Here is a 25081-nt window from a genome sequence, read left to right as displayed (position 1 = left end):
GGAGAAACGAACAGTAGATGAATCAATTTAATATATGTTGCATTCATTACGGAATTGCTTTAGAAGGTAGAGTTGAAGTGTATGGATTAGTTCCCCTAACTTGCCACAAATTATCTTGATTGTGTCTATATATCCTGGGTAGCTGAGTTCTTGTTTGTCCCTCCTCCACTCCCTTCCTGTTGGCCAGGTGGCCATGCCCTCCCCTGTATCAGAGCTGAGGGGCTTCACCAAGCACCACGAGACCTCCTGGCTTGGCGACTACACCTTTCAACAGTCTGTACCCTACATCCACGCCCTCAGAGACCCCGTCAGCAGCAGAGTCACCCTGGTGTGTGTGGGTGGTTGGGTGTGTGTGTGTGGGTGGTTGGGTGTGTGGGTGGTTGGGTGTGTGTGTGGGGGGGGTCGGTGGGTGGTTGGGTGTGTGTGTGTGTGGTGGTGGTTGGGTGTGTGTGTGTGGGGGTCGGTGGGTGGTTGGGTGTGTGTGTGTGTGGGGGTGGTTGGGTGTGTGTGTGTGTGGGGGTCGGTGGGTGGTTGGGTGTGTGTGGGTGGGTGGTTGGGTGTGTGTGTGTGGGGGGGTCGGTGGGTGGTTGGGTGTGTGTGTGTGTGTGGGGGGGTCGGTAGGTGGTTGTGTGTGTGTGGGTGGTTCGGTGGGTGGTTGGGTGTGTGTGGGTGGTTCGGTGGGTGGTTGGGTGTGTGTGGGGGGGTTGGTGGGTGGTGGTGTGTGTGTGTGGTGGGGGGGGTCGGTGGGTGGTGGTGTGTGTGTGTGGTGGGTGGGGTCGGTGGGTGGCGGTGTGTGTGTGTGTGGTGGGGGGGGGGGGCTGGGTGTGTGTGTGGGGGTCGGTGGGTGGTTGGGTGTGTATCGTGGGTGGTTGGGTGTGTGTGGTGGGTGGTTGGGTGTATGTGGGTTCGTGGGTGGTTGGGTGTATGTGGGTTCGTGGGTGGTTGGGTGTGTGTGTGTGTGGTGGTGGGGGGGGGGGTCGGTGGGTGGCTGGGTGTGTGTGTGTGTGTGGTCGGTGTGTGGCTGGGTGTGTGTGTGGTGGGGGGGGCCGGTGGGTGGCTGGGTGTGTGTGTGGGGGTCGGTGGGTGGTTGGGTGTATGTGGGGTGGTTGTGTCGGTGGGTGGGTGGGTGTGTGGGTGGGTGGTTGGGTGTGTGTGTGGGTGGTTGGGGGTGTATCGTGGGTGGTTGGGTGTGTGTGGTGGGTGGTTGGGTGTATGTGGGTTCGTGGGTGGTTGGGTGTATGTGGGTCGGTGGCTGGGTGTGTGTGTGTGGTGGGGGGGGCCGGTGGGTGGCTGGGTGTGTGTGTGTGTGGTCGGTGTGTGGCTGGGTGTGTGTGTGTGGTGGGGGGGGCCGGTGGGTGGCAGGGTGTGTGTGTGTGGGGGTCGGTGGGTGGTTGGGTGTGTGTGGGGTGGTTGTGTCGGTGGGTGGTTGGGTGTGTGGGTGGGTGGGTGGTTGGGTGTGTGGGTGGGTGGGTGGTTTGGTGTGTGTGTGGGTGGTTGGGGGTGTGTTGGTTTGTGGTTGGGTGTGTGTATGTATTGATATGAGGGTATAATGAGTTTGAGTCTGGCTGGTTGATATGTGAGTACTTAGACCTCCAGGGGTGAATGTTTTTTAAGCGGACACTAATTGAACAGCTTAATTTGATGAATTGGAATGGAGAAAAGCTCAGCCTGTGTACAGAACTGAGCACCAGAGGCCTGTCAGTATGGTTACTGTGTCCAATAAGGTTACAATTCTCTTGGTGGACATCGCTACCTGCAGGGGCAGTTTTGTCAAGACCGGTAAAGACATGCCGCTCAGCCAAGGGACCTTTTTCCTCTCAGACCTGTCAGTCATTTTCAAGCTCTTTTGAGAGAGCCCCTCTTGACTGAGATGTTTATTTTTTAAGATTTTAACTGTCAAAGTCCAACTGCATATGTTATGACATGTCAAATTGAGTCAATTTTTTTATCCCTTGATGTCATCTATGTCAAATGATTTAATTGATCAAAGCTTTCAAGAGTTGACTGTAGACATCTCTAACTTATGGTGAAAAGATCTATATCCCTCTGATTCATATGTATTCATATGTACTTGTAAGTCGCTCTGGATAAGAGCGTCTGCTAAATGACTTAAAATGTAAAATGTAAATGTAAAATGTATTTTTTTTTTGTAGGAGCTAAGCAACGGCACAATGCTGAGGATAACTATCCCTGAAATTGCTACCTCAGAGCTGGGTAAGTTTTAACACAACAATGTGCAAAACCAATGTGCGTGACAAGATATTGTGTATTGGATTAGGTGTCTCACACAGCTGAGTCATCCAGCGTTGATGGCCTGAAAATTGGGTTTAAGTGCTGCCAGCCTCCCGCTGTCACATTGACGTAAACCTAAGGGGACCCCACCCCACTGTTCCTTGCTCGTACTTACACACTCACCATTCCCCTACACACACTTGACATCCCCCACCCACTCTCATTTCTCCTGTCATGCCACATGACGTACACACACAGTGACTATATACAGTCCATTCTATCTGGGTAAGCCACAGCATTACGAAGGCATCACCACAGCAGCTACTCCACACTAGGCAGTTGTAGTTGCTGTTTGTTATGGTGGGATTCCCATGCCCTTATTCAGCCAAATATTCGACTGGGCCCTGGAGTGTCGATTCTCCAGCTCAGTTGGGGGGGGGGGGGGGTGCTCTGGAACATGTTGATGAGGGTGGAAAAGAGGGAAGGGGGAGTAGATGAGAGGGAGAGATGATTCTGCTCCGTTCCTATCCTGCCCAATGACATGCTCTGTAGTGCTGGTATATAATGGAAGTCTGTGTTCAGGTATATTATTGCTTAAGCAAAAGACCATTTCTGTTCCTGTCAGTAAGTGGGTATATTGACCTTGCGTCCTTGCGTTTGTGCGTGAAGAGTCTGTGACAGTAATATCTAAAGATGGGTACTTCTTTTTGTAAATGACTTCATGTATGGCGACCTATACTGAAACCATGCATGTCTTTCCGGTGGCGACATTTGAGCCTCTGCTGACGCAGCCTTATCCACCAGTGCATGCATGTACTGTAAAACATGCTGTGGCTCATCTTTCTACCCAGCTGTAGATAAGTGTAATAGCGTATCATTTTACACTGTAATTGAGGAAATGGAGCACTCGGGTGTACCGGTATTTGCCTTACAACCCTAATTGGCTTTTTGTGCGTTTTTTAAGGTCTCTGCTTGTTTAAACCATGAACTTTCGACTCTTTGATTCCACATCTTTTGTTTTGTGAAACCACTACTGATTACAGCGTAGTGTTGTTCCCAGTTCCCACATATTAGTGCCTAATTGATCCAAAAGCCAGGACTTCTCAGTCTAATGAAATGGCATTTCTCCTGCTTTGCCTTGACCTTTTGGAGTTTGTTGTCCAATTAGAGATTGCGGGTGGAGTTAATTACCTGTCTGATTGGGTGGACCTGGGAGACGACACGGACACTAATCACAGACCTTCGTGTAATTTGATGTCAATGTAGGCACAATGAATATATGTACTGAACAAAAATATAAACACAACATGCAACAAGTTAAAATCAGTCACTTAAAATAAATAAATTTGGCCCTAATCTATGGATTTCACATGACTAGTAATACAGATATGCATCTGTTGGTCACAGATGCCTTTAAATGTAAAAAGGGGGCATGGATTAGAAAAACAGCAGTATCTGGTGTGACCACCATTTGCCTCATGCAGCGTGACACATCTCCTTCGCGTAGAGTTGATCAGGCTGTTGATTGTGGCCTGTGGAATGTTGTCCCACTCCTCTTCATTGGCTGTGCGAAGTTCCTGGATATTGGCGAGAACTGGAACATGCTGTCATACTTGTTGATTCAGAGCATCCTTAACAAGCTCAATGGGTGACATTTCTGGTGAGTATGCAGGCCATGGGAAGAACTGGGACATTTTCAGCTTCCAGGAATTGTGTACAGATCCTTACGACATGGGGCCGGCATGAACATGCTGAAACATGAGGTGATGGCGGCGGATGAATGGCACGACAATGGGCCTCAGGAACCTTGTTACGGTATCTCTGTTTGAAATTGCCATCGATAACATACAATTGTGTTCGTTGTCCGTAGCTTATGCCTACCCATAACATAACCCCACCATGGGGCACTCTGTTCACAACATTGACATCCGCGAACCGCTGGTTCACATGACGCCATACACATGGTCTGCGGTTGTGAGGCCAGTTGGACATACGTTGGAAAAACGATGTTGGAGGAGGCAGCTTATGGTAGAGAAATGAACATTAAATTCTCTGGTAACAGCTCTGGTGAACATTCCTGCAGCCAGCATGCCAATTGCACGCTCCTTCAAAACTTGAGACATATGTTGTGGTGTTTGACAAACCAGTACTTTTGAGTGGCCTTTTATAAAGCTCCTTTCTGTGTTTGCAAACATTGCTGCACGAGGGTGACGCACACAAGGTGGTGGCAGAACACAGGGGAGTTCTTATAGTACGCCAGCAACAACAAAAAAAGTCTATTGAATGCATTTCACACTACTTTAGGATTCTAATAGGATTTTGAGGCTTGTATGAATGTCCTGCCTTAAATAATGTTTGTCATCACAAATTAATTGCATTATACTTAAACACTTCAACCAGTAAAATGGTTCTTTGGCTGGCTTTTGCTACAGCCTATGTCAATGACCGTTAGCATTCTAGCTAACAACTGCTGCATCCTAAATAGTTATTTAACAAAGATCACAATCAAATATAGTCTTAGCGACTGTTAAAGAAGGAATCAAAACATAATTTGTAACCGTGTGAGAACCCAAAAATGTGTTTAGAAGTAATAAAACATGTAAATCTAGGCCATGTTGAATGGGCTCAGATGGTGATAGCTTTCTTACTGCAGCCAAGAGTTGCGCGCATTGAAAGAGATTTGCGTCTGTTCAAATCTGGCATCAGGACAAAATGTGATTCAGAGTCACCGAATATATTTTAATTAAACTCAAACGATAAATGGTAAATGCAATTTTCGTATATACGGGTTCACTGTATCTCCGCACAGGGTAGATCAGAGAACTGTGGAATGTACTCAAATAGTAGTTTTTATACTATGACAATTTTATTCCCAACTCGTCCAGTTGGCCTATCATAGTAGAGGTTTTGGATGGTTAATACTATTGCTCCTCCTTTGTGGGCCCCCGAACTTGTCCAAGCCCCTTGGCGTTTTCCTTTGTCCACATCTGGCTGCTGGGTAGAGTAGCTCCGTCTTGTGTCCCCCTTGATTCTTCACTCAAACAATTCCTAATATGGTACTGAACAGTCTCTCAACCTCCCTGGTTGGCCTAGAGTGATGCACCCCTCCCCTCTCCAGACTGTCCACAGCTTTTATGGCCTGTGTTGGTCAGTCCTTACACACCTACACACACACACACACCCCTCTGTATTGTGTGTGTGTGTGTAACAAAACAATATTAATCTTCAAACAATATGCTAACAGGCTATAGTGCATAAACATAAATTCTAACAATGTCCCCCTTTTTACACCCTCATGGGGTGTAACCAACTTATATATCCATATACTGGGTTGCCGTTGAACCCAGGAACTTGAAACCTTCAACCATGAGGATATTTTTTTTTTAATGTATAATTTTTATGCAAAACAATATAAAAAACATCAGTGGGGTTTTAGATGCCCCCTTTTGACACCCCCCAGGGTGTCATCATAACAACATGATTACATACAGAATATAAAAAACATCAGTGGGGTTTTAGATTCCCCCTTTTGACACCCCCCAGGGTGTCATCACAACAACATGATCACCTACAGAATATAAAAAACATCAGTGGGGTTTTAGATTCCCCCTTTTGACACCCCCCAGGGTGTCATCACAACAACATGATTACATACAGAATATAAAAAACATCAGTGGGGTTTTAGATTCCCCCTTTTGACACCCCCCAGGGTGTCATCACAACAACATGATTACATACAGAATATAAAAAACATCAGTGGGGTTTTAGATTCCCCCTTTTGACACCCCCCAGGGTGTCATCACAACAACATGATCACCTACAGAATATAAAAAACATCAGTGGGGTTTTAGATTCCCCCTTTTGACACCCCCCAGGGTGTCATCACAACAACATGATCACCTACAGAATATAAAAAACATCAGTGGGGTTTTAGATTCCCCCTTTTGACACCCCCCAGGGTGTCATCACAACAACATGATTACATACAGAATATAAAAAACATCAGTGGGGTTTTAGATTCCCCCTTTTGACACCCCCCAGGGTGTCATCACAACAACATGATCACCTACAGAATATATATTTAAAAAAAATTAAACCCTCTGGTCTCTCCCTCTATACATCTTGTACCAAGTGGGCTCCTTGCCACCCGGGAACTTCAAACCTTCACAACAGGGAGGACAAACGTAATGACCTGGATAAAAAGTACCGGTATATTGTTTCTTTTTATTACTTTTTATTTGTTTCTTTTTATTTTATTTTTATTTTTCTTACTCGACAACCTCACCCACAGCAAACCTAGGGTCATCCTTAGTCAGACACATCTTTCTCCTGTAGTTTGACTCAGTATCAGCATCTCCATCCGGAGTATCAAACAAAGGCATCATACCAGCAGCCTTCGCTACATCTGTAACAGATTTCTTTAGACAAGGTATGATGCAAGCAGCACAACACATTAACATAAGAAATACAACTACTAGGGTCAGAAATCCAGTAACCATCAATGCAGTGTACTTACCAAACCAACCACCCAGCAAAGGGGAACCGTCCACTCTCCTCCAATCCTGCAAAACCCTTTATCTCCACAGATAACTTTTCCAACCCGCTCAGAGCTTTTGAAATGCTCCCATCCGGACTGGTATTGTCAGGGATAAACGTGCCACATTGTTCTCCAAACATTTTACATACACCCCCCCTGATTAGCCAGGATCATATCAAGGGCAAGCCTATTCTGCCTAGCTGTCCTGGAGGTCGCCTGTAGTTGTTCAGACATGCCTCTTAGTGCGGTTCGGGTGTAGTTAACAAAACGTTGCTGGTTATAATAGATATAGTTAATCCATGAGGTCTGCTTTGCATCAATTATGACTGAACCAATAAGTGGTAACAAATGCCATAAACCATCATTCCTGCTCAGTGCCTGGAACTCAGGTGGAACCCCTATGGGGACTCCCAGGAGGTTGGTATGGATGTTATCAGTACCTTCAGTCCAGGGTGCGCTACGCCTATGCCTCCCTCCACTCTGCTCCTGGGATCCCTCCTGAGTGGAACTTAGTAGCTGCTCAGCGGTAACATCAATGATAGTTAGAGGAACTATTATACTAGTCAGTGCACACGTGCCTTGCCAATCTCCTTTAAGGATAGGGGTTAAACGTCTGTTAGGACCACACATCCACCAAACATCGGCTACTCCCCTAGTTTGATTTAGGCCATCTACTGGCCAAGTGCCATTAATGGTCACATTACTGATACAATCCGCCTCTGGCAAGCGCCCATAGTCAATCCTCGCCCTATACCGGTAATGCAACTGTAATTACCTCCATATGCCTTGACACCCCATGGTGCCTCCTGAGGAGAGACTTCCGGGAATACCAGTGACAGGGTCTTACAAAGGGAGGAATTGGGTTTGACATGGTAAAAACTCTCCATTACACACCTCCATCCTTCCCCACTACCTAGTGCAAATGGATGTGTGGCTAGACTAGGCCTAGCATGACCGCAGATGACACAGTCCTGTTTTTTCAATGTTTTAGCAGTATACCTCATATAAGCCAACCACATGTTTTCTCGTCCCTCATATCCTGTTTCAGTACCTAACTGTTCGCTATCCGTCATATCCCTAATGTTAATTACCTGTACCGGGTTAAAGGCCTGAGTGGGTGGGGCTGGAGTGGGTCCTGGAGTGGCGGAGGAGTGTGTCTGGTTCTGGCTCATCTGGGATTGCTGCGGTGGTTTTGGCACCACTTTAATAGAAAACACCCCCATCGTATCGGCTCCGGCTCTGTCCTGTCCTAGGGTGTAGAGACCTGCATCAGAGAGCTTAATGGATTTGATGGTTAGTAGGATTTCATCACCTTTACAGAAATAGTCCCTTCCTGAGGAATTCCAAATCATTGAGAATCTCTCATTTTTAGACAGATCCCCAATTTTATATGGGTAGCCTCTCCTCCATTCCCAAAACTGTCCCACATTAGTTATCATATAGTCCCAATAGGGACACCACCTCCCATTACACAGATAAGTTGGTCGTTTCCTAGCATAAGACGTCAATACATTGCAACCCCCTTGAAGGTGTATCCGACAGATATCCCCTATCCTCCTAGCCCCATTTCTCCATGTCCATATCTTACAGGGTTCTAAAGTTAGCACCTGAGATTCCCCTTCCTCTAAACTGATTATTATGCTCCCTGCCGCGTGGGTTACTATCCCTGACAGTATGGAGATCAACAGGAAGGTTGAGCATCCCATATTCTATGGTTGTACTTTGGCTAGGTCTTCACCTACTTGATCTAATGTTCTTCCTGGGGCTGAATCCCTGGCACAGTGAGTTCGGTGGTACCACGTGTCTTTGTGCTCAGTGCTTACCCTCAGGGAATGACTCGCTACCTCTTTCACCTGGAACGGGCCTTTCCACCTGGGCTCTGTCCACTTCCTTGAATGCACCTTCACTCTCACCCAGTCTCCCACCAGGATGTCTCTGTTCTCTTCTGTGGTTTCAACTGCAGTAGTTCGGACCTCCACCACCTGTTTGGACAGTCTTTTGACAAGAGAGGTTAGAGCCTGCATATAGTCTGAGTATCTGATTTTAGCAATGTCTAGGCAAACTCATGTTATCAGCAGGTGGACCTGGCATTCTTCTCCCTGTCAACAGTTCATGTGGTGTAAGGTGTGTGTCTGACCCTGGTGAATTTCTCATGGACATTAAAGGCGTCTACCCATTTTAGCTTCGTTCCTGCCATTATTTTGGCCATTTTTCGCTTCAGCGTCTGGTTGGCTCTCTCTACGAGGCCCTGAGATTGGGGCCGATATACCAACCCAAACTTATGGGTGATCCCCAATGCCTGCTCGACCTCCTTCAGGTGTTCGTTCTTGAAATGGGACCCATTGTCGGATCGGATCATTCGAGGGACCCCAAATCTTGGAATGAGATCCCTCCTTAGCCACTTGATGACTGCCTTAGCATCCTCTCTTGCAGTTGGAATGGCTTCCACCCATCTGGTGAACCTATCCACCATCACTAACAGGTATCTTTTCCCTTCAACTCGGTTGTCTTGTCCCATGTCCGTGAAGTCAATGCATACGTCTTGAAAAGGTGCATCTGGTATGGGAAAACTCCCAATCACTGCTCCCATTGCAACCTTGTTGTTATAACCTTTGCAGATTTCACAACTTTCGAATACTTCTCTTGTCATGTCTTGCATGTGTGGATGCCACCACACAATTTCCAGGGCCTTTGCCACGCTCTTCCAACCCCCATGTGCTTTGTTGTGTTCCTCCCGTATCATTGACCTAAACAGCTTAATGGGGGCCACCGTTTTCCCATTTTGTGATCTCCAGATTCCTTGGTGATCTCTTCTGGCTCCATGTCTTTTCCACACTGTTTGTTCATACACATCTGCTGCCTCCTGTAACTGTCTCACAGTATCTATGGTTAATTCATCTTGGGTCTCTTCAGTCCGTTGTATCATCTGTTGGGTAGTATAACCACCTGCCTCCTTCGCCACTTGATCTGCCATGTCATTTCCTTCCCTGATCTTTGTGTTTTCCTTGCTGTGTCCTTTACATTTCATGATGGCCACACTTGTCGGTAGTTGGATTGATTCAATTAATTTCTGTACCTCTTGTTTGTGCTTTATGGGTTAATTCGAGCTAGTCAAATAGCCCCTCATCCATTGTGGGCCATCAATGTGTGCAATGCCGTTGGCATATGCAGAGTCTGTGTAGATGTTCACTCTTTTTCCTTTGCTCAGTTCCAATGCTCTCCTTAGTGCTCTGAGTTCAGCCAACTGGGCTGAGGCCTCAGATGGGTCCAATTTCTTTGCTTCTACCACTTCGTATGTTCCTGTCATTCCTCCTTGCTTCACCACTGCATAGGATGCTATGTTCCCTTCTCCTGGTATCTGTGACCTGTAACAACAGCCGTCCGTAAACAGGGTCTCTGCTGTTCCTTCCAATGGGACATTCTGTAGGTCCATTCTGACCTTTACTTGCTTTGCTGCCCTGTCCTCACAAATGTGTGGTTCCCCGTTCCCCATTCCATCAGTCATGTTGGTCACCTCTGTCACATAGGTGATGTGTCTGGCTGTTATCATTTTTGTGATATTTGATTTCCTTTTGCTCGATAGGGTGAACAGTTTAGAGCCAATAAAGGCGTCACTCCATGATCAGTTTGGCCACATTCAATGTTGTCCAATTGTGCACTGTAGTAATGTAACACTCTTCTCTCCCCCTTTTGTTTCTGATAAAGGATGGAATGAACATACCCATCCTGTTCGGAAACATCCAACCTAAACAGGATGGTGTAATCAGGCAGGGACAGAGCCTCAGCTTGGGCAAGGGGTTGTTTCAGTGCAATGAAAGCCGCTTCTGCTTCTATGGTCCAAGTGAGCTTGGCTGTTAGGTTCCTGTTACCTGCCTCCCGGAGTATGGCCCTGAGTGGTTCAACTTTCAAGCAGTATTCTGGTACATGAGTTCTGCTATACACAGTGAGTCCAAGAAATGACAAGAGATGTTGTACAGTTGTGGGCTTTGGGTGCTCCAGGATAGAAGTCCTCTGGGCTGATGACACAGACTGACCTCCTCCAGAGAGTCTCTTCCCAGAAACTGAACGGTTCTTCTACAGCATTGAACTTTTTTGCGTTTCACTTTGTATCCCTTATCGGCTACATGTTTGAGAAGGAGCTCAGTTGCCTGTAGACAGGTCAACAACAGATCATCAACGTATTGGAGAAGGGTGACCCCTTCTGGCAAGGTGAGTTCTTCCAGGTGCTCTTTTAGGATAGAATTTAATATTCCGGGGGAGTCCCGATATCCCATTGGCATTCTGGAGTAAGTAAGACATTGATTTTGAAAGCAAACAGAGGCTGTGAGTCTTCATGGAGTGGGATACAGAAGAAGGCATTGGCCAGATCAATAACAGAGAACCAGTCCTGGGTTGGAGAGATGTTCTGCAGTGCCAGGTAAGGATCGGGACTGGTCTCACGTCTGGAATTGTAACATCATTTATGGGCCTGAAATCTTGCACCATCCTCCACTTACCCGTACTTCCTTTTTTAACCGGTAAAATGGGTGTATTCCAAGGTGACGTAGTGTGGAACAGCACACTAGTATTCTGTAACCCAGAATTAGTAGGTTTAATTCCTCTCACCTTCTCTTCACTCAAAGGGTATTGAGGCCTGTAGACAGGAAGGTGGGCAGTAGTATCTGTCCTAACCTGGACTTTAATAGGCTCCACATCCACCGGACCCACATCTTCTGGACTGGTGGTCCACAGCTTTTCAGAAATCCTTGAGAGCATGTTATCAGTGTCTGGATGATCGGTCATTTCTCTCCCATGGAAACAAGCCTGTCGTACCACTTCAGGGACCGAGGTGTCCTCTACGTTGATATTTATTCTCCATACCTGGGTTTCCCCCATATGGGCCGTGGACACGTTAGAGATGTTAGTTTTAGTCCATGTCAGGGTCTCAGCCAGTTTGATTGCAGGACCCAGAGAACGAGCTTCATATCCAAACCCAACCATCAGTGTAACATGTGGGACTGAGTCTGAATCCATTGTAAACCAGTTGTCACGGAGATCCACGTCATCATCCATCATTACACAGTTGGTGGCCACTCCCTCCTTGAGAACGTATAAGTGATTGCTGTGCACCGTAGGGCGTCTGTCAACCATGTCTTCAAACCATGCCTCATCGTATATTTCACCCTTGTCCATAGAGTAGTTCATTGTAACATGTGGGGGGGGGGGGGTCATCCGGTGGGTAATAGGCATTCAGTGTTTGTATCCATGGTTTCCACAGTCGGAACGTACGACACACCCTTGGGGTGTCTGGATCACTATCCAACAGTTTTAACCAGTAGATGTAGGTTTCGTTATCCAAATCTTCTTGTGCGTCTCCTAGGTATAGCATCCTCGGTGGGTCTGAAAACTTTTCCGTCATAAGGATTGGCATGAGTTCACAAGGGGAGATGGTGGTAACATGGAAACCCCTTGCATTGCAATAAATGCTGCAACCCAACTTAGAGAGAAGGTCTCTTCCCATTAAGCCAATTGAACACTCTGGGTTGTATAAAAATTGGCGAGTGACATTCTGTCCTTCCCAACAGACATCCAGTGGTACTGTAAAAGGCTTTCTCATAATAGTTCCCGAGACCCCTGAGAAAGCTTGTATTTTGTTGGTAAGTGGGTGTTGTACCTGAATGGATGACCAGGTACATCCTGTGTCAATTAGCATGTGTTGTGGTTTTCCTCCAATTAAGCAATTAACTATCGGTTCTTCACTCGGTGGGAACGTGAAGATGGTGGCACTGGAGGGCATTTGGGTCTCTGGGCGGCTTCATTGGTATGGTTCGGAATGTTGCCCAAGCCATGCTAGGGACAAGGTTAGGGTTCGGGACTTCTGGACCGGACCCCACTCCTGGGTTGTGTTGCTGCTGGTGGTATTGCTGTGGCTGAGAACCCCCCTTGTTGTCCATACCAGTTACCTCTGCCTCTTTGACTCTTCTAGAGTCAAAGTTCTCATAATCTGGGGCCTGGACTGTGTTGGGTATTTTCTCCTGATTGCTGCCCATACTTCATTTTGGTATGGGTCGAATCGGGTTTGAATAGGGTATTTACCATTCAGGCCTCCATCTGCCATCAAGTCTTTACATTCCTGGTCTCCCATGCACCTGTTAATGACAGCCACCATGTCTCCCATGGTGAGTTCATCAGAGGCGGTTAGACTCTCAAAGGTCTTCACCCACCTACATCCAGACTCTTCAGGTAAAGGTAGGGCCTCCACCAGTGTCAATAGGTCTCTGTGGGCCCATGGTTTATAAATGGGATGTCCACCAGGTTGTTGTCGCAGGGGCATCATGTGTCCTTTCAGCCCCCCTTCCGCTTTACTACTTATGTTATGTGCAGGTCCAGTTAGTGAATCATAAAGATCACCCTCAAATTTTCCATCCAAGTACCATACTCCATCACTTTGGCAGCTGGGCTCCTCCTGTTCCTCTGCTTCATTGCTGTTGTGGCCCAGCTGTATGCAATGTCCACCCTGTCTCGTTTCTTCATCTTGTTGCTTCCTCTTTTCTTCCCTTAGTCTTTGTTCCTCTTTTTTTTGTTCCTTGTCCATTTTATCCAGAATGTGTTGCATCATTCTCAGTTCCTCCTGGTCTTGTCGTGCCTTCGACTGCACTTCATCCCATAGAATATTCTGCTGCCTTTCTCTCTCGCGTGCTTGTGTCATGCTGTCTTCTGTCCACATCTGACCCTGGCTTTGTATGCTGTCTTTATCCATTTCCATGCTACATGCACTGGTCACACTTCCTCTCTTTCATCACTCCCATGTATCCTACTTAGTTCTGCCATTCCTTCCTTTAGTGGACGGGCTGTTACCAGTAGGGCCTCAATCTCGTTTTTCCGGTCCTGCGATATTGGGACCCACTCCGTGTCTCGGTTAACTTCTGGCCTCTTATTATAATTAACTGTGGCACTCACATCCAAAACGGGGGCCATCATCTTCAGGCCATCGTATGGTGGGGGTGCACTAGGTTTGGGCAGTTCGGGATAGAGTCTCATTGATTTCTGGGTTTGGGGTGTCTCTTCACTACACATTTTGCGCAGTTTTTCCAGCATAGCCAGACCGATCCTTTCTTTCAATTTAGCCTTTTCCATCTTCTCTCTGGTCTTGCCCTTACTAGGTCCCCCCCCTTCTTTTTAATCAGTGAGCGCCTTGAGTGTTTTGCGTTTTAATGCATCTAGTATTCTTCCGGGCTCCCCCTCGACGGGGAGACCCGTGGGTGAAATGATACACCCCTCCTCAATCCATTGTTTGTATAGTTTTTCGCTTCGTTTTTTCCAGTCCTTTCCCTCTTTTCCACCGTTCACTTCTAAGGTAGACTTCAAAGTCTTTAGCACTTTTTCCACCTCTGATGACATTCTATGTTGTAAACTTAAATGTGTATGTGTTTGTAAATAATTTTAATCGATCCACCTAACGTTATGAATTATTTTAACCGATCCACTTGACGTTATGAATTATTTTAACCGATCAAACTAAATCTACCTTTTTAATACACTCAATTCTGCAATGTGGATCCCCTAGGAATATACAGTCTCCATCTGAAATATTCAACATACTTTCATGCGCTAGGCAAATTGTCCCATATGAACTGTGTCCCTGACACTTCCTTTTAAAACATTCAATCTTGGTATTAGTACGCCGACTAAATACCCAATGCACCACAATTACACGGCAAACTTATTTTTCTTATTAGACACAACCTTCGCCGTTATATCCACGTTCACCTCACACCTCACATACCAATAGATTCGTCGACCTATCCTCACACAAACTGGTAGATTTATTCTACCCAGTGCATTGCATTCGCTATCATATGGTAATTTAACCTCATTAGTCCCCGACTATTCTAATTTTCACTCCACACTCATGTCTTCTCATCCACTCAGTACATTTTGTTTACACATTGCATTTTTGAATGGTTTTGATCAAATAAAATTGCATTTACCACTCTCGGTATGAAATAGTTTATATACTAGATAGAGCGTTAAATTTGGTAACTTACATCAGACTTATCTCACAAATAAATTTGGATAATGCCAATATGCAGAACTTTAGTATTTTATACAATAGGTATCTGCTTACCTTTTTTAAGTAGACCGGTTTTTCTTTGTGAGACACGTCGTCCGATGACAATGTCAATTGCCTGGCACTCCAATGTCCAGCGATATCCTTTGCCAGATCACGTCGGGGTCACCATGAAAGAGATTTGCGTCTGTTCAAATCTGGCATCAGGACAGAATGTGATTCAGAGTCACCGAATATATTTTAAGTATTTTAATTAAACTCAAACGATAAATGGTAAATGCAATTTTCGTATATACGGGTTCACTGTATCTCCGCGCAGGGTAGATCAGAGAACTGTGGAATGTACTCAAATAGTAGTTTTTATAATAGTAGTTTTTACCGTCTTACATATGCTTCCTCATCCCCCTCATGTCCGTAGTGAGGAAGTGCCTCCAGGCGGTGCGCTTCATCCTGCCCAAGGAAACGGCCATGAAGGTGCTGATAAAGTGGTACAACATCTACAACGCCCCCGGGGGGCCCAGCGCACACCTGGAGTGGAACCTGTTTGTCACCTGCTTCATGACTCTCATGGGCTACAACACAGAGCGGCTGGGCTGGACACGCAACGTGAGTCGCCTTGGCAACGGTGCTGTCATTCACAGGAGAGGGAGTGACTTAAAGTAGACAGTTCAGATCCCGTTAGGAGGATAGTCTTACTGAATGTACAGTCTATACCCAAGTACATAGAAGTTCCTCAATCTAGATCATACCGATGTCACCTTAGCCTGCACATCTCTGAAATCCAGACATAGAGACTAAGCCACAAATGGTAGGTTGGCAAGGCAACAGAGGAAGGACCTATGTTGTTTATCAGATGGTTAATTGGTCTGTATCCCTACCATGCTCTTGACCTTTGTGTTCCCCCCATAGCTCCATTTTGAAGTGTCCCTCTCTCCTGTGATCGCACCAAAGAAGGCCCGGCCTTCGGACACAGGGTCTGATGAGGTAGGTAGGGGTTACCCCCGTAGACCATGCTTTACGTGGAAAGCATAAGACTATTCATGTTACTCTCAAGCTCTGAATCCAGACAGAGGCTAAAAGGAGGTAGCGATGAGGTCAACTTATGAGTGAATTCGCTTTTCTGTCATGCATAATAAGAATTTCAGTAATATGTGGAGTTCATATAGGCCACTACTTTGAAATGGTTGAAATCTGCTCCAAGTGCACTGTTATTTATAGATGTATAAAAAACTAAAGTATTGAAGATGATGGTTAGGTTGATAAATAACCTGTAGTCCTTCTTTCCTTCATCTGTTTGCCCTGTGCATTATAAATTAATGTGGAATGTTAGTGGTGTTGTGGAGGGAAAGTGGCGCTATGCTGTAGCATGGAATCCTGGAAGGGGTCATGGCCCAGGGTTAAGGGTGCACAGTTGAACTGGGGAGGTGTCGTGTAGAGTTCACCCTCTGGCTGAGAGCTGTTACTTAAGAAAGGAAGTGCATTTTGGGAAACTGCTGACTCAGACCAGGCACAAATATTGGTCCTTAACCCACTGACCTTTTTGTATGTGTGGCTTTGGGCCCTGTTTCTGTGTATGCATTTAATTTAAGTGTGAGTGTTTCTGTGTGGCTTTGTGCATGTGTCTATGCATATAATCCACCAGGACTGGGACTACATGTGGTGCTCAGACTACCACAGACAGGTGGTGTTCAGGCATGCGTGTGGTGCTGTGAGTCTGGAGTCCACCGACACCTCTGGCTGTGAAGAGTCTCTGTCTTCCACCCCTGCCCTGCGTCTGGACCCCTCTGCCCCACTCTTCCCCCACATCCCAGCCCTGTTCTACGTGCTGCACTTGCTCTATGAGGAGCTGAAGCTGGACGAGCTGCAGAGGAGCGGGGGGCGATCACTGGTGGGCCTTCTGCAACAGCTGGCCAGGTACTGGTGCTCTGTCTTCACAATCTAGGTTAACGCTCTTAAATAATCTTGGAAACCCATAAATAAAACCTTGCGTAATTGCGTCAGATGCTCGATTAGGTTCTGGCGAGATGAGAAAATAAAATATACTAATGAGACTAGTGAAGGTCCCCCCCTAAACGTAAACTCTCAGCCAAAGTATGTGCCAAATGTCCCCTCTCCCTCTGAAATTCAAGAGATGTGAAATCGTAATTTTCCCAAATAATAATTGAAGGAATCTGCACACCAGAACAAAGTTCCTCGTTAGTTGTCGCATCCCACAGTCTATTGACAGACACCTGGATAACATCCTGTCCATGAGAGAATTACTCTCAAATGACTCCAGTTAAATGTTGTGGATTTATTATTGTCACTCAGATAGCGATGGCCATTCAGAGGCGAACTAAAGCGACAGGTCGCAGGTGCATCTTTTCAATTCAGATATTCAATTCAGAACGAACACAACAATTTCTTGAAGCTGTTAAACATTTAAATGGAGAAGTATGTCCGATGAGTCACTGCTCAATAAAACCTGATGAGTTTGGTCTCTCCTAAAACGTTAATATTACCAGGATATGAAAATGGCATTAAAACGGTTTCAAGTGTGTCAAGTGACCTCGTCAACAGTCCCATTTTACATTTAAAAGAAGAGCTGAAGTGGGAGAATCAACTGGCACTTGAATTGCTTAGTGCTTATTTGGGCCTTGTTTTATTGTCCTGGTCATTTAGTATTACCAGGCTGGTTGACACAACAGTTGGTGCTTCAGCCAATTAATAATTGTATTCACTGTCATTGCCATACATACTGTACAAAGAGATACAGTAGCTAAACCAAAGCACAGACCAATCTGGTAACCCGGCTAGGCCTGTACTGTAATGACCTCACTACATCTAACCCAGCCTGAAACCCCCACGTTAGTACTAGAAGTTTACGTGGGTGTTCGCTTAGTCATAGTTCTGATTGGTTTATCTGCTTCTGGTTGTGGTTATATGTCTGTAAGTGCTTCACGGTGAGGGTAGAGCAGGTTGGGTATTAAAAGTATTGATTCAATGGCTCAGGTTAGATTAACATCCCCTCTTATGACCTGCTAATTGTTGTACTGTTTATTAAAAGGGATCTGCAGCTGGAGGAGTATATCGATCTGTACTGGCGAGATTACCCCTCATTCATCACCACGTTCAAGGAGTCCTGCATCATAGATCAGGGTAAGAGGCAAATCAACTTCTAAAGCATGTGTAGTCCTCTCTGCTCACGTAGAAGAGAGGGCATGTCTACCACTTTGACTTTTCATTTTCTTGATATTGATTGAAAGGATGGTCTGACTGAGTGATAAGGACAGGTGTGTCTGTAGTCGCAGAGCCTGTTGTGACACTTTGAATGACAGTCTCCGTGGCCCCTCCCTCTCCTGCAGCCCAGATGGAGCAGATGCTGCGTCCGTCCTTCCTGAGGGCGGAGCCTCCGTGCGTGTTCAGCTGGCTCAGCAGCTGTCTGAGGGGTGAGGAGGTAGCACCCTTCCCCTACCTGCCCGGCATCTGTGAGAGAACCAAACTACTGGTGCTGGTATGCTATCATTGTCTATCTTTTCTAACTTTGCCTCATGATGACAAGGGAAATTGATGAAACCGTCTATCGCTAGGGATATGAATACAATACACTTTTTTTCTCAAGAGACAATGGCCAAGCATGTGGGAGTTTTAGAGTTGGGTTGCGATATAGACATCTCCAATAGGGGGTGCCACAGACAACTGAAAACCCTATTAGGGAATTACTATTTACATTGTCCTTGGTGTTGTGTGAGGAAAGTAGATTTCCCATCACCTTGGTTAGCTACAGCATGTGTGCCCAGCTAGATGACCTCACCACCTGACTGACATGTTATATAAATACTGTTTGGACAACAAATAATTCCTGAATATTTTGAGTGACCAATGTCAACACGTAGCCATTCGTGTTCTAAATAAACATTCTACTCCCTGGGTTGGTTTGCGGGCCCTAGCCCCTGTGTTTCCAATGGCAGTTTCTGTTCAAACATGATTTCCCAATTAAAAGGGGTCATCAAGCATTGACACACACTCACTCACACACACACACACACACACACACACACACACACACACACACACACACACACACACACACACACACACACACACACTGCTTAAATGTCAAAGGGCTATGATATAGGGCTTCATGCCAATCAGAGAGAGGGGGAGAGAGAAAGGCATTTTGCCTATTCGTAAAGACTAGGGATGTGCATCTCTCCTTTCCTTCGATTCGATGGGCATCTACATACAGTTGAAAATTTACATACACTTAGGTTGGAGTCATTAACTCGTTTTTCAACCACTACACAAATGTCCTGTTAACAAACTATAGTTTTGGCAAGTCGGTTAGGACATATACTTCGTGCATGACACAAGTCATTTTTCCAACAATTGTTTACAGACTTATAATTCACTGTATCACAATTCCAGTGGGTCAGAAGTTTACATACACTAAGTTGACTGTGCCTTTAAACAGTTTGGAAAATTCCAGAAAATTATTTCATGGCTTTAGAAGCTTCTGATAGGCTAATTGACATCATTTGAGTCAATTGGAGGTGTACCTGTGGATGTATTTCAAGGCCTTACCTTCAAACTCAGTGCCTCTTTGCTTGACATCATGGGAAAATCAAAATAAATCAGCCAAGACCTCAGAAAAAATTGTAGACCTCCACAAGTTTGGTTCATCCTTGGGAGCAATTTCCAAACGCCTGAAGGTACCACGTTCAAATGAAATCCATGTGTATTTGTCACGTCCGCCAAACACAACAGGTGTAGACCTTACAGTGAAATGCTTACTTACAGGCTCTAACCAATAGTGCAACAAAGCTGTTTGGTGAACAGTAGGTAAGTAAAGAAATAAAACAACAGTAAAAAGACAGGCTATATACAGTAGCGAGGCTATAAAAGTAGCGAGGCTACATACAGACACCGGTAAGTCAGGCTGATTGAGGTAGTATGTACATATGGTTAAAGTGACTATGCATATATGATGAACAGAGAGTAGCAGTAGCATAAAAGAGGGGGTGGTGGGTGGGACACAATGCAGATGTGCGGGAGCATTGGTTGGTCGGCCCAATTGAGGTAGTATGTACATGAATGTATAGATAAAGTGACTGCATATATGATGAACAGAGAGTAGCAGCAGCGTAAAATTGGGGGTTGGGGGGCACACTGCAGATAGTCCGGGTAGCCATTTGATTACCTGTTCAGGAGTCTTATGGCTTGAGAGTAAGAACTGTTTGTCCTAGACTTGGCACTCTGGTACCGCTTGCCATGCGGTAGTACAGAGAACAGTCTGACTGGGGTGGCTGGGGCCTTTGATAATTTTTAGGGCCTTCCTCTGACACCGCCTGGTGTAGAGGTCCTGGATGCAGGCAGCTTACCCCCAGTGATGTACTGGGCCGTACGCACTACCCTCTGTAGTGCCTTGCGGCAGAGGCCGAGCAACTCCCGTACCATGCAGTGATGCAACCAGTCAGGATGCTCTTGATGTTGCAGCTGTAGAACCTTTTGAGGATCTGAGGACCCATGCCAAATCTGTTTAGTTTCCTGAGGGGGAATAGGCTTTGTTGTGCCCTCTTCACGATTGTCTTGGTGTGTTTGTACCATTTCTAGTTTGTTGTTGATGTGGACACCAAGGAACTTGAACTTTCATCTGGACAAACAATAGTGCGCAAGTATAAACACCATGGGACCACGCAGTCGTCATACCGCTCAGGAAGGAGACCGTCCCAACCGTGAAGCACGGTTGTGGGGGTGCTTTGCTGCAGTACACCTTAGCCAAATATATTTGAACTCAGTTTTTCACAATTCCTGACATTTAATCCTAGTAAAAAATCCCTGTCTTAGGTCAGTTAGGATCACCACTTTATTTTAGGAATGTGAAATGTCAAAATAATAGTAGTAATAGTAGTAGTAATAATAGTAATTGTTTTTCTGTTAATAGTTTAAGCAGACTGTGTTTGTCTATTGCTGTGACCTAGATAAAGATCAGATCAAATGTTATGACCAATTTATGTAGAAATCCAGGTATTACCAAAGGGTTCACATACTTTTCCTTGCCACTGTAATATCCACCATTTTCTGACAATAATTATTTTCAGCTTTTATTGCATTTTATCACATTCCCAGTGGGTCAGAAGTTTACATACACTCAAATAGTATTTGGTAGCATTGGCTTTAAATTGTTTAACTTGGGTCAAACGTTTCGGGTATCCTTCCACAGGCTTCCCACAATAAGTTGGATGAATTTTGGTCCGTTCCTCCTGACAGAGCTGGTGTAACTGAGTCAGGTTTGTAAGACCTCCTTGCTCGCACACGCTTTTTCAGTTTTGCCCACAGCATTTCTATGGGATTGAGGTCAGGGCTTTGTGATGGCCACTCCAATACCTTTACTTTGTTGTCCTTAAACCATTTTGCCACAACTTTGGAAGAATGCCTTGGGTCATTGTCCATTTGGAAGACCCATTTGCGACCAAGCTTTAACTTCCTGACTGATGTTGTGAGATGTTGCTTCAATATATCCACATAATTTTCCTCCCTCATGATGCCATCTATTTTGTGAAGTGCGCCAGTCCCTCCTGCAGCAAAGCACCCCCAAAACCTGATGCTGCCACCCCCGTGCTTCACAGTTGAGAAGGTGTTCTTCGGCTTGCAAGCAACCCCCTTTTTCCTCCAAACATAACGATGGTCATTATGGCCAAACAGTTCTATTTTTGTTTCATCAGACCAGAGGACATTTCTACAAAAAGTAGTCTTTGTCCCCATGTGCAGTTGCAAACCGTAGTCTGGTTTATTATTGCAGTTTTGGAGCAGTGGCTTCTTCCTTGCTGAGCGGCCTTTCAGGTTATGTCGCTATAGGATTAGTTTTACTGTGGATATAGATACTTTTGTAACTGTTTCCTCCAGCATCTTCACAAGATCCTTTGCTGTTGTTTTGGGATTGTTTTTCGCTTTTCACACCAAAGTACGTTCATCTCTAGGAGACAGAACGCGTCTCTTTCCTGGGCGGTATGACGGCTGCGTGGTCCCATGGTGTTTACACTTGCGCACTATTGTTTGTACAGAGGGACGTGGTACCTTAAGGCGTTTGGAAATTGCTAGTCTGTAAACAATTGTTGGGAAAATTACTTGTCATGCACAAAGTAGATGTCCTAACCAACTTGCCAAAACTATAGTTTGTTAACAAGCAATTTGTGGAGGGGTTGAAAATAGAGTTATGTCTCCAAACTAAGTCTATGCAAACCTCCGACTTCAACTGTGTATAAGGTCCATGAGGTTGATAGAATTGTCCGTAGAGCTCTGAGACAGGATTGTGTCGAGGCACAGATCTGAGGAAGGGCACCAAAAAAATTCTTGAATGTCCTCAAGAACACAGGGGCCTCCATCGGTCTTAAATGGAGGAAGTGGAGGAATGGAGGAAGGGCTGCCAGCTCTCTTCCTAGAGCTGGCAGCCCGGCCAAACTGAGCCATTGGGGGAGAAGGGTCTTTGTCAGGGAGGTGATAAAGAACCTGATGGCCACTCTGACAGAGCTGGGAGAACCTTCCAGAAGGACAACCATCTCTGCAGCACCACCAATCAGGCCTTTATGGTAGAGTGGCCAGACAGAAGCCATTCCTCAGTAAAAGGTACATGACAGCCCACTTGGAGTTTGCCAAAAGGCACCTGAACGACTCTCAGACCATGAGAAACAAGATTCTCTGGTCTGATGAAACCAAGATTAAACGCTTTGGCCTGAATGTCAAACGTCACATCTGGAGGAAACCTGGCACCATCCCTACAGTGAAGCATGGTGGTGGCAGCATCATGCTGTGGGGATGATTTTCAGTGATAGGGACTAGGAGACTAGTCAGCATCAAGGGAAAGATGAACGCAGCAAAGTACAGAGAGATCCTTGACAATAACCTGCTCCAGAGTGCTCAGGACCTGTTCCCCGGGCCCCGAAGACGTGGATGTCGATTATGGCAGCCCCCCGCACTTCTCTGATTCAGCGGAAGACGCATTCAGTTGTACAACTGACTGGGTATCCCCCGTTCAACAAAGTACTGAGGAAAGTGTCTGAATACTTATGTAAATGTGATATTTCAGTAAAAAAAAAAGTTAAAATGCCTAAAAACCTGTTTTTGCTTAGTCGTGGGGTATTGTGTGTAGATTGATTAGGGGGGAAAAAACTATTTAATCAATTAGAATAAGGCTGTAATGTAACAATGTGGAAAAATTCAAGGGGTATTTTCCAAATGCACTGTACATGTGTGAGAGTAAAAGACTGTGTGTGTGTTTGAGACAACGCGTGTGTGTTTTTGTCTGTGTACTCTGCCATAATTAAGCCCTAGTCGGATGGAGGGCTGAATCACTAGCGGGTTAGGTGGATCAGGGGGACTGTGCTGATGACCAGCCCTTGTGCGTCTCCTTCCATCAGGCTAAGTGAGGTGACGCACGTCACCACTGAGAGACTGACAGCCTGTCATGCAATTACAGATTCTCTTTACCACATCACTGTCTCGTTCGCTCTCTCTCTCTCTCTCGCTCTCTTTCTCTCTCATTGACCCTTTCTCTCTCTTGTTGACTCTTACTTGCACACTCACCCTTTCGTTCTCTGCCCCTGTCTCTCACTCACCCTTTCTCTTGCACACTAAGCTTCTCTCTCTCTCTCTCTCTCTCTCTCTCTCTCTCTCTCTCTCTGTCTCTCTGTCTCTCTGTCTCTCTGTCTCTCTGTCTCTCTGTCTCTCTGTCTCTCTGTCTCTCTGTCTCTGTCTCTCTGTCTCTCTGTCTCTCTGTCTCTCTGTCTCTCTGTCTCTGTCTCAATAGGCCAGACACTGACATTTGTTTCTCTGTCCTTCTCCCTCTCTTCCTCCCCCTCTCAGAGCTACGCCCTGTACATCATTGGAGATGACAACGCCACTTCAATTGATGTGTCCAAGTATCTGGCCAAGCTCTCTGCAGGTGGGTTTGTGTGTGTCTGATTACTGAGCAGTGTGCGCCCAAGATAACGAACAACCATCCCTGGGACATGCCTCCCACATGCCTTATGCGTGCCCACATGCTTCCCACATGCATGTCACAGCGGTCAGTCATTTCCGCACATGAAAGGGAAGAGGTTGTAAGGCAGTACTGCCATGCTGTCTCTGTCCTGTTTCTTTGTTTAAAGAGAGACTGCGAGATTCTGCCATTTAAGGCCTTGTTCTACTTAACAAGAGTTAGATGAACGCCGGACCTATTGGCTCCCGAGTGGAGCATCGGTCTAAGGCACTTCATCTCCGTGCAACAGGCGTCACTACAGTCCCTGGTTCGAATCCAGGCTGTATCACATCCGGCCGTGATTGGGAGTCGCATAGGCCGGTGCACAATTGGCCCAGCATCGTCCGGGTTTGGCCGGGGTAGGCCGTCATTGTAAATAAGATTTTGTTCTTAACTGACTTGCCTAGTTAAATAAAGGTTAAAATAAATAAAATGTCCAGTCATTGTGCTAACGCTAGTTAGCATTAGCTCACAAACCAACCGCTAACTTCCTTCATACTGCACGCAGATACAAATGGTATCCACGACTTCATCTGACTCTGGGTAAGCAAAACAAATGCCAGAGTCTCGCAGTATCCCTTAAAGTCAAGTCTTCATTTGGCTATTGTTACTTTTACCTTTGTAAAGGGGCTGCTATCAGCAGTAGCAAAGCGCTAATAGCAAAGCGCTCTCCCTGCCCCATTTCGGTAAAAAGCTAAGGGATGGGGCTGGAGAACTGTAACCACTCTCAAATTCATAGACTGACCATGATATTAAAATTATAGTTTGAACCATGTTTTGAGGCTATATAGTGTTTGTAAACAAAATATATTTAAACAAGCTTATTTTTTGGGTACAACAGTTGAACTAAGCGCATGAGGCATTTATAATTTATATTCTTCAAGAATCATTTTAATTTGTAAGTCCAAAAATGTGTGTAGCAACTGCAGATTGCCCTTTTAATTAAGTTTCCAAAGAAATGTCCTTTGAAGTAGAGCTGTACATGTAAAACTTCATTATTTGTAAGCATGATAATCTAAATGACATTTTGGAATTGAGTATGGGCATTATGGTGACGATTGTGAGTCTTTGTCATTCTCCTGTTTTCTGACCCATTTCACAATTCCTTTACTGTGACAACTGAACTACAGCACTTGTGTGGCGTCTCTCTCTCTCACAGGCCAGAAGAAGACTGTCATTGAATCAGCTTTGAGGAGGTAAAAACTTACCAGGAGCACATCTTGAATCACTTCATTCTTAGACTCTTTATTCCCCATAAAGCATTTCC

General features: G+C 45.6%; 1 protein-coding gene across 5 annotated transcripts in view; it reads left to right on the top strand.

Moving 5' to 3' along the window:
* Nucleotides 1-25081, top strand: part of LOC129858644 (anaphase-promoting complex subunit 1-like) — a 65866-nt gene that overhangs the window by 17760 nt on the left and 23025 nt on the right. For all 5 annotated transcript variants that reach the window (XM_055927950.1, XM_055927964.1, XM_055927956.1 and 2 more), the window contains 9 exons: nucleotides 188-328; nucleotides 2154-2214; nucleotides 15238-15425; nucleotides 15729-15803; nucleotides 16462-16733; nucleotides 17866-17957; nucleotides 18164-18312; nucleotides 23661-23739; nucleotides 24974-25010. In XM_055927950.1, coding sequence (XP_055783925.1) covers nucleotides 188-328; nucleotides 2154-2214; nucleotides 15238-15425; nucleotides 15729-15803; nucleotides 16462-16733; nucleotides 17866-17957; nucleotides 18164-18312; nucleotides 23661-23739; nucleotides 24974-25010 — 1094 coding nt within the window. The remainder of the gene's footprint in view (nucleotides 1-187; nucleotides 329-2153; nucleotides 2215-15237; nucleotides 15426-15728; nucleotides 15804-16461; nucleotides 16734-17865; nucleotides 17958-18163; nucleotides 18313-23660; nucleotides 23740-24973; nucleotides 25011-25081) is intronic.

The sequence above is a fragment of the Salvelinus fontinalis genome, chromosome 1 (assembly GCF_029448725.1).
Source record: "Salvelinus fontinalis isolate EN_2023a chromosome 1, ASM2944872v1, whole genome shotgun sequence".
Classification (NCBI taxonomy): Eukaryota; Metazoa; Chordata; class Actinopteri; order Salmoniformes; family Salmonidae; genus Salvelinus; species Salvelinus fontinalis.
The sequence above is the reverse complement of the archived record's forward strand: the minus strand, read 5'-3'. Positions and strand labels throughout refer to the sequence as shown.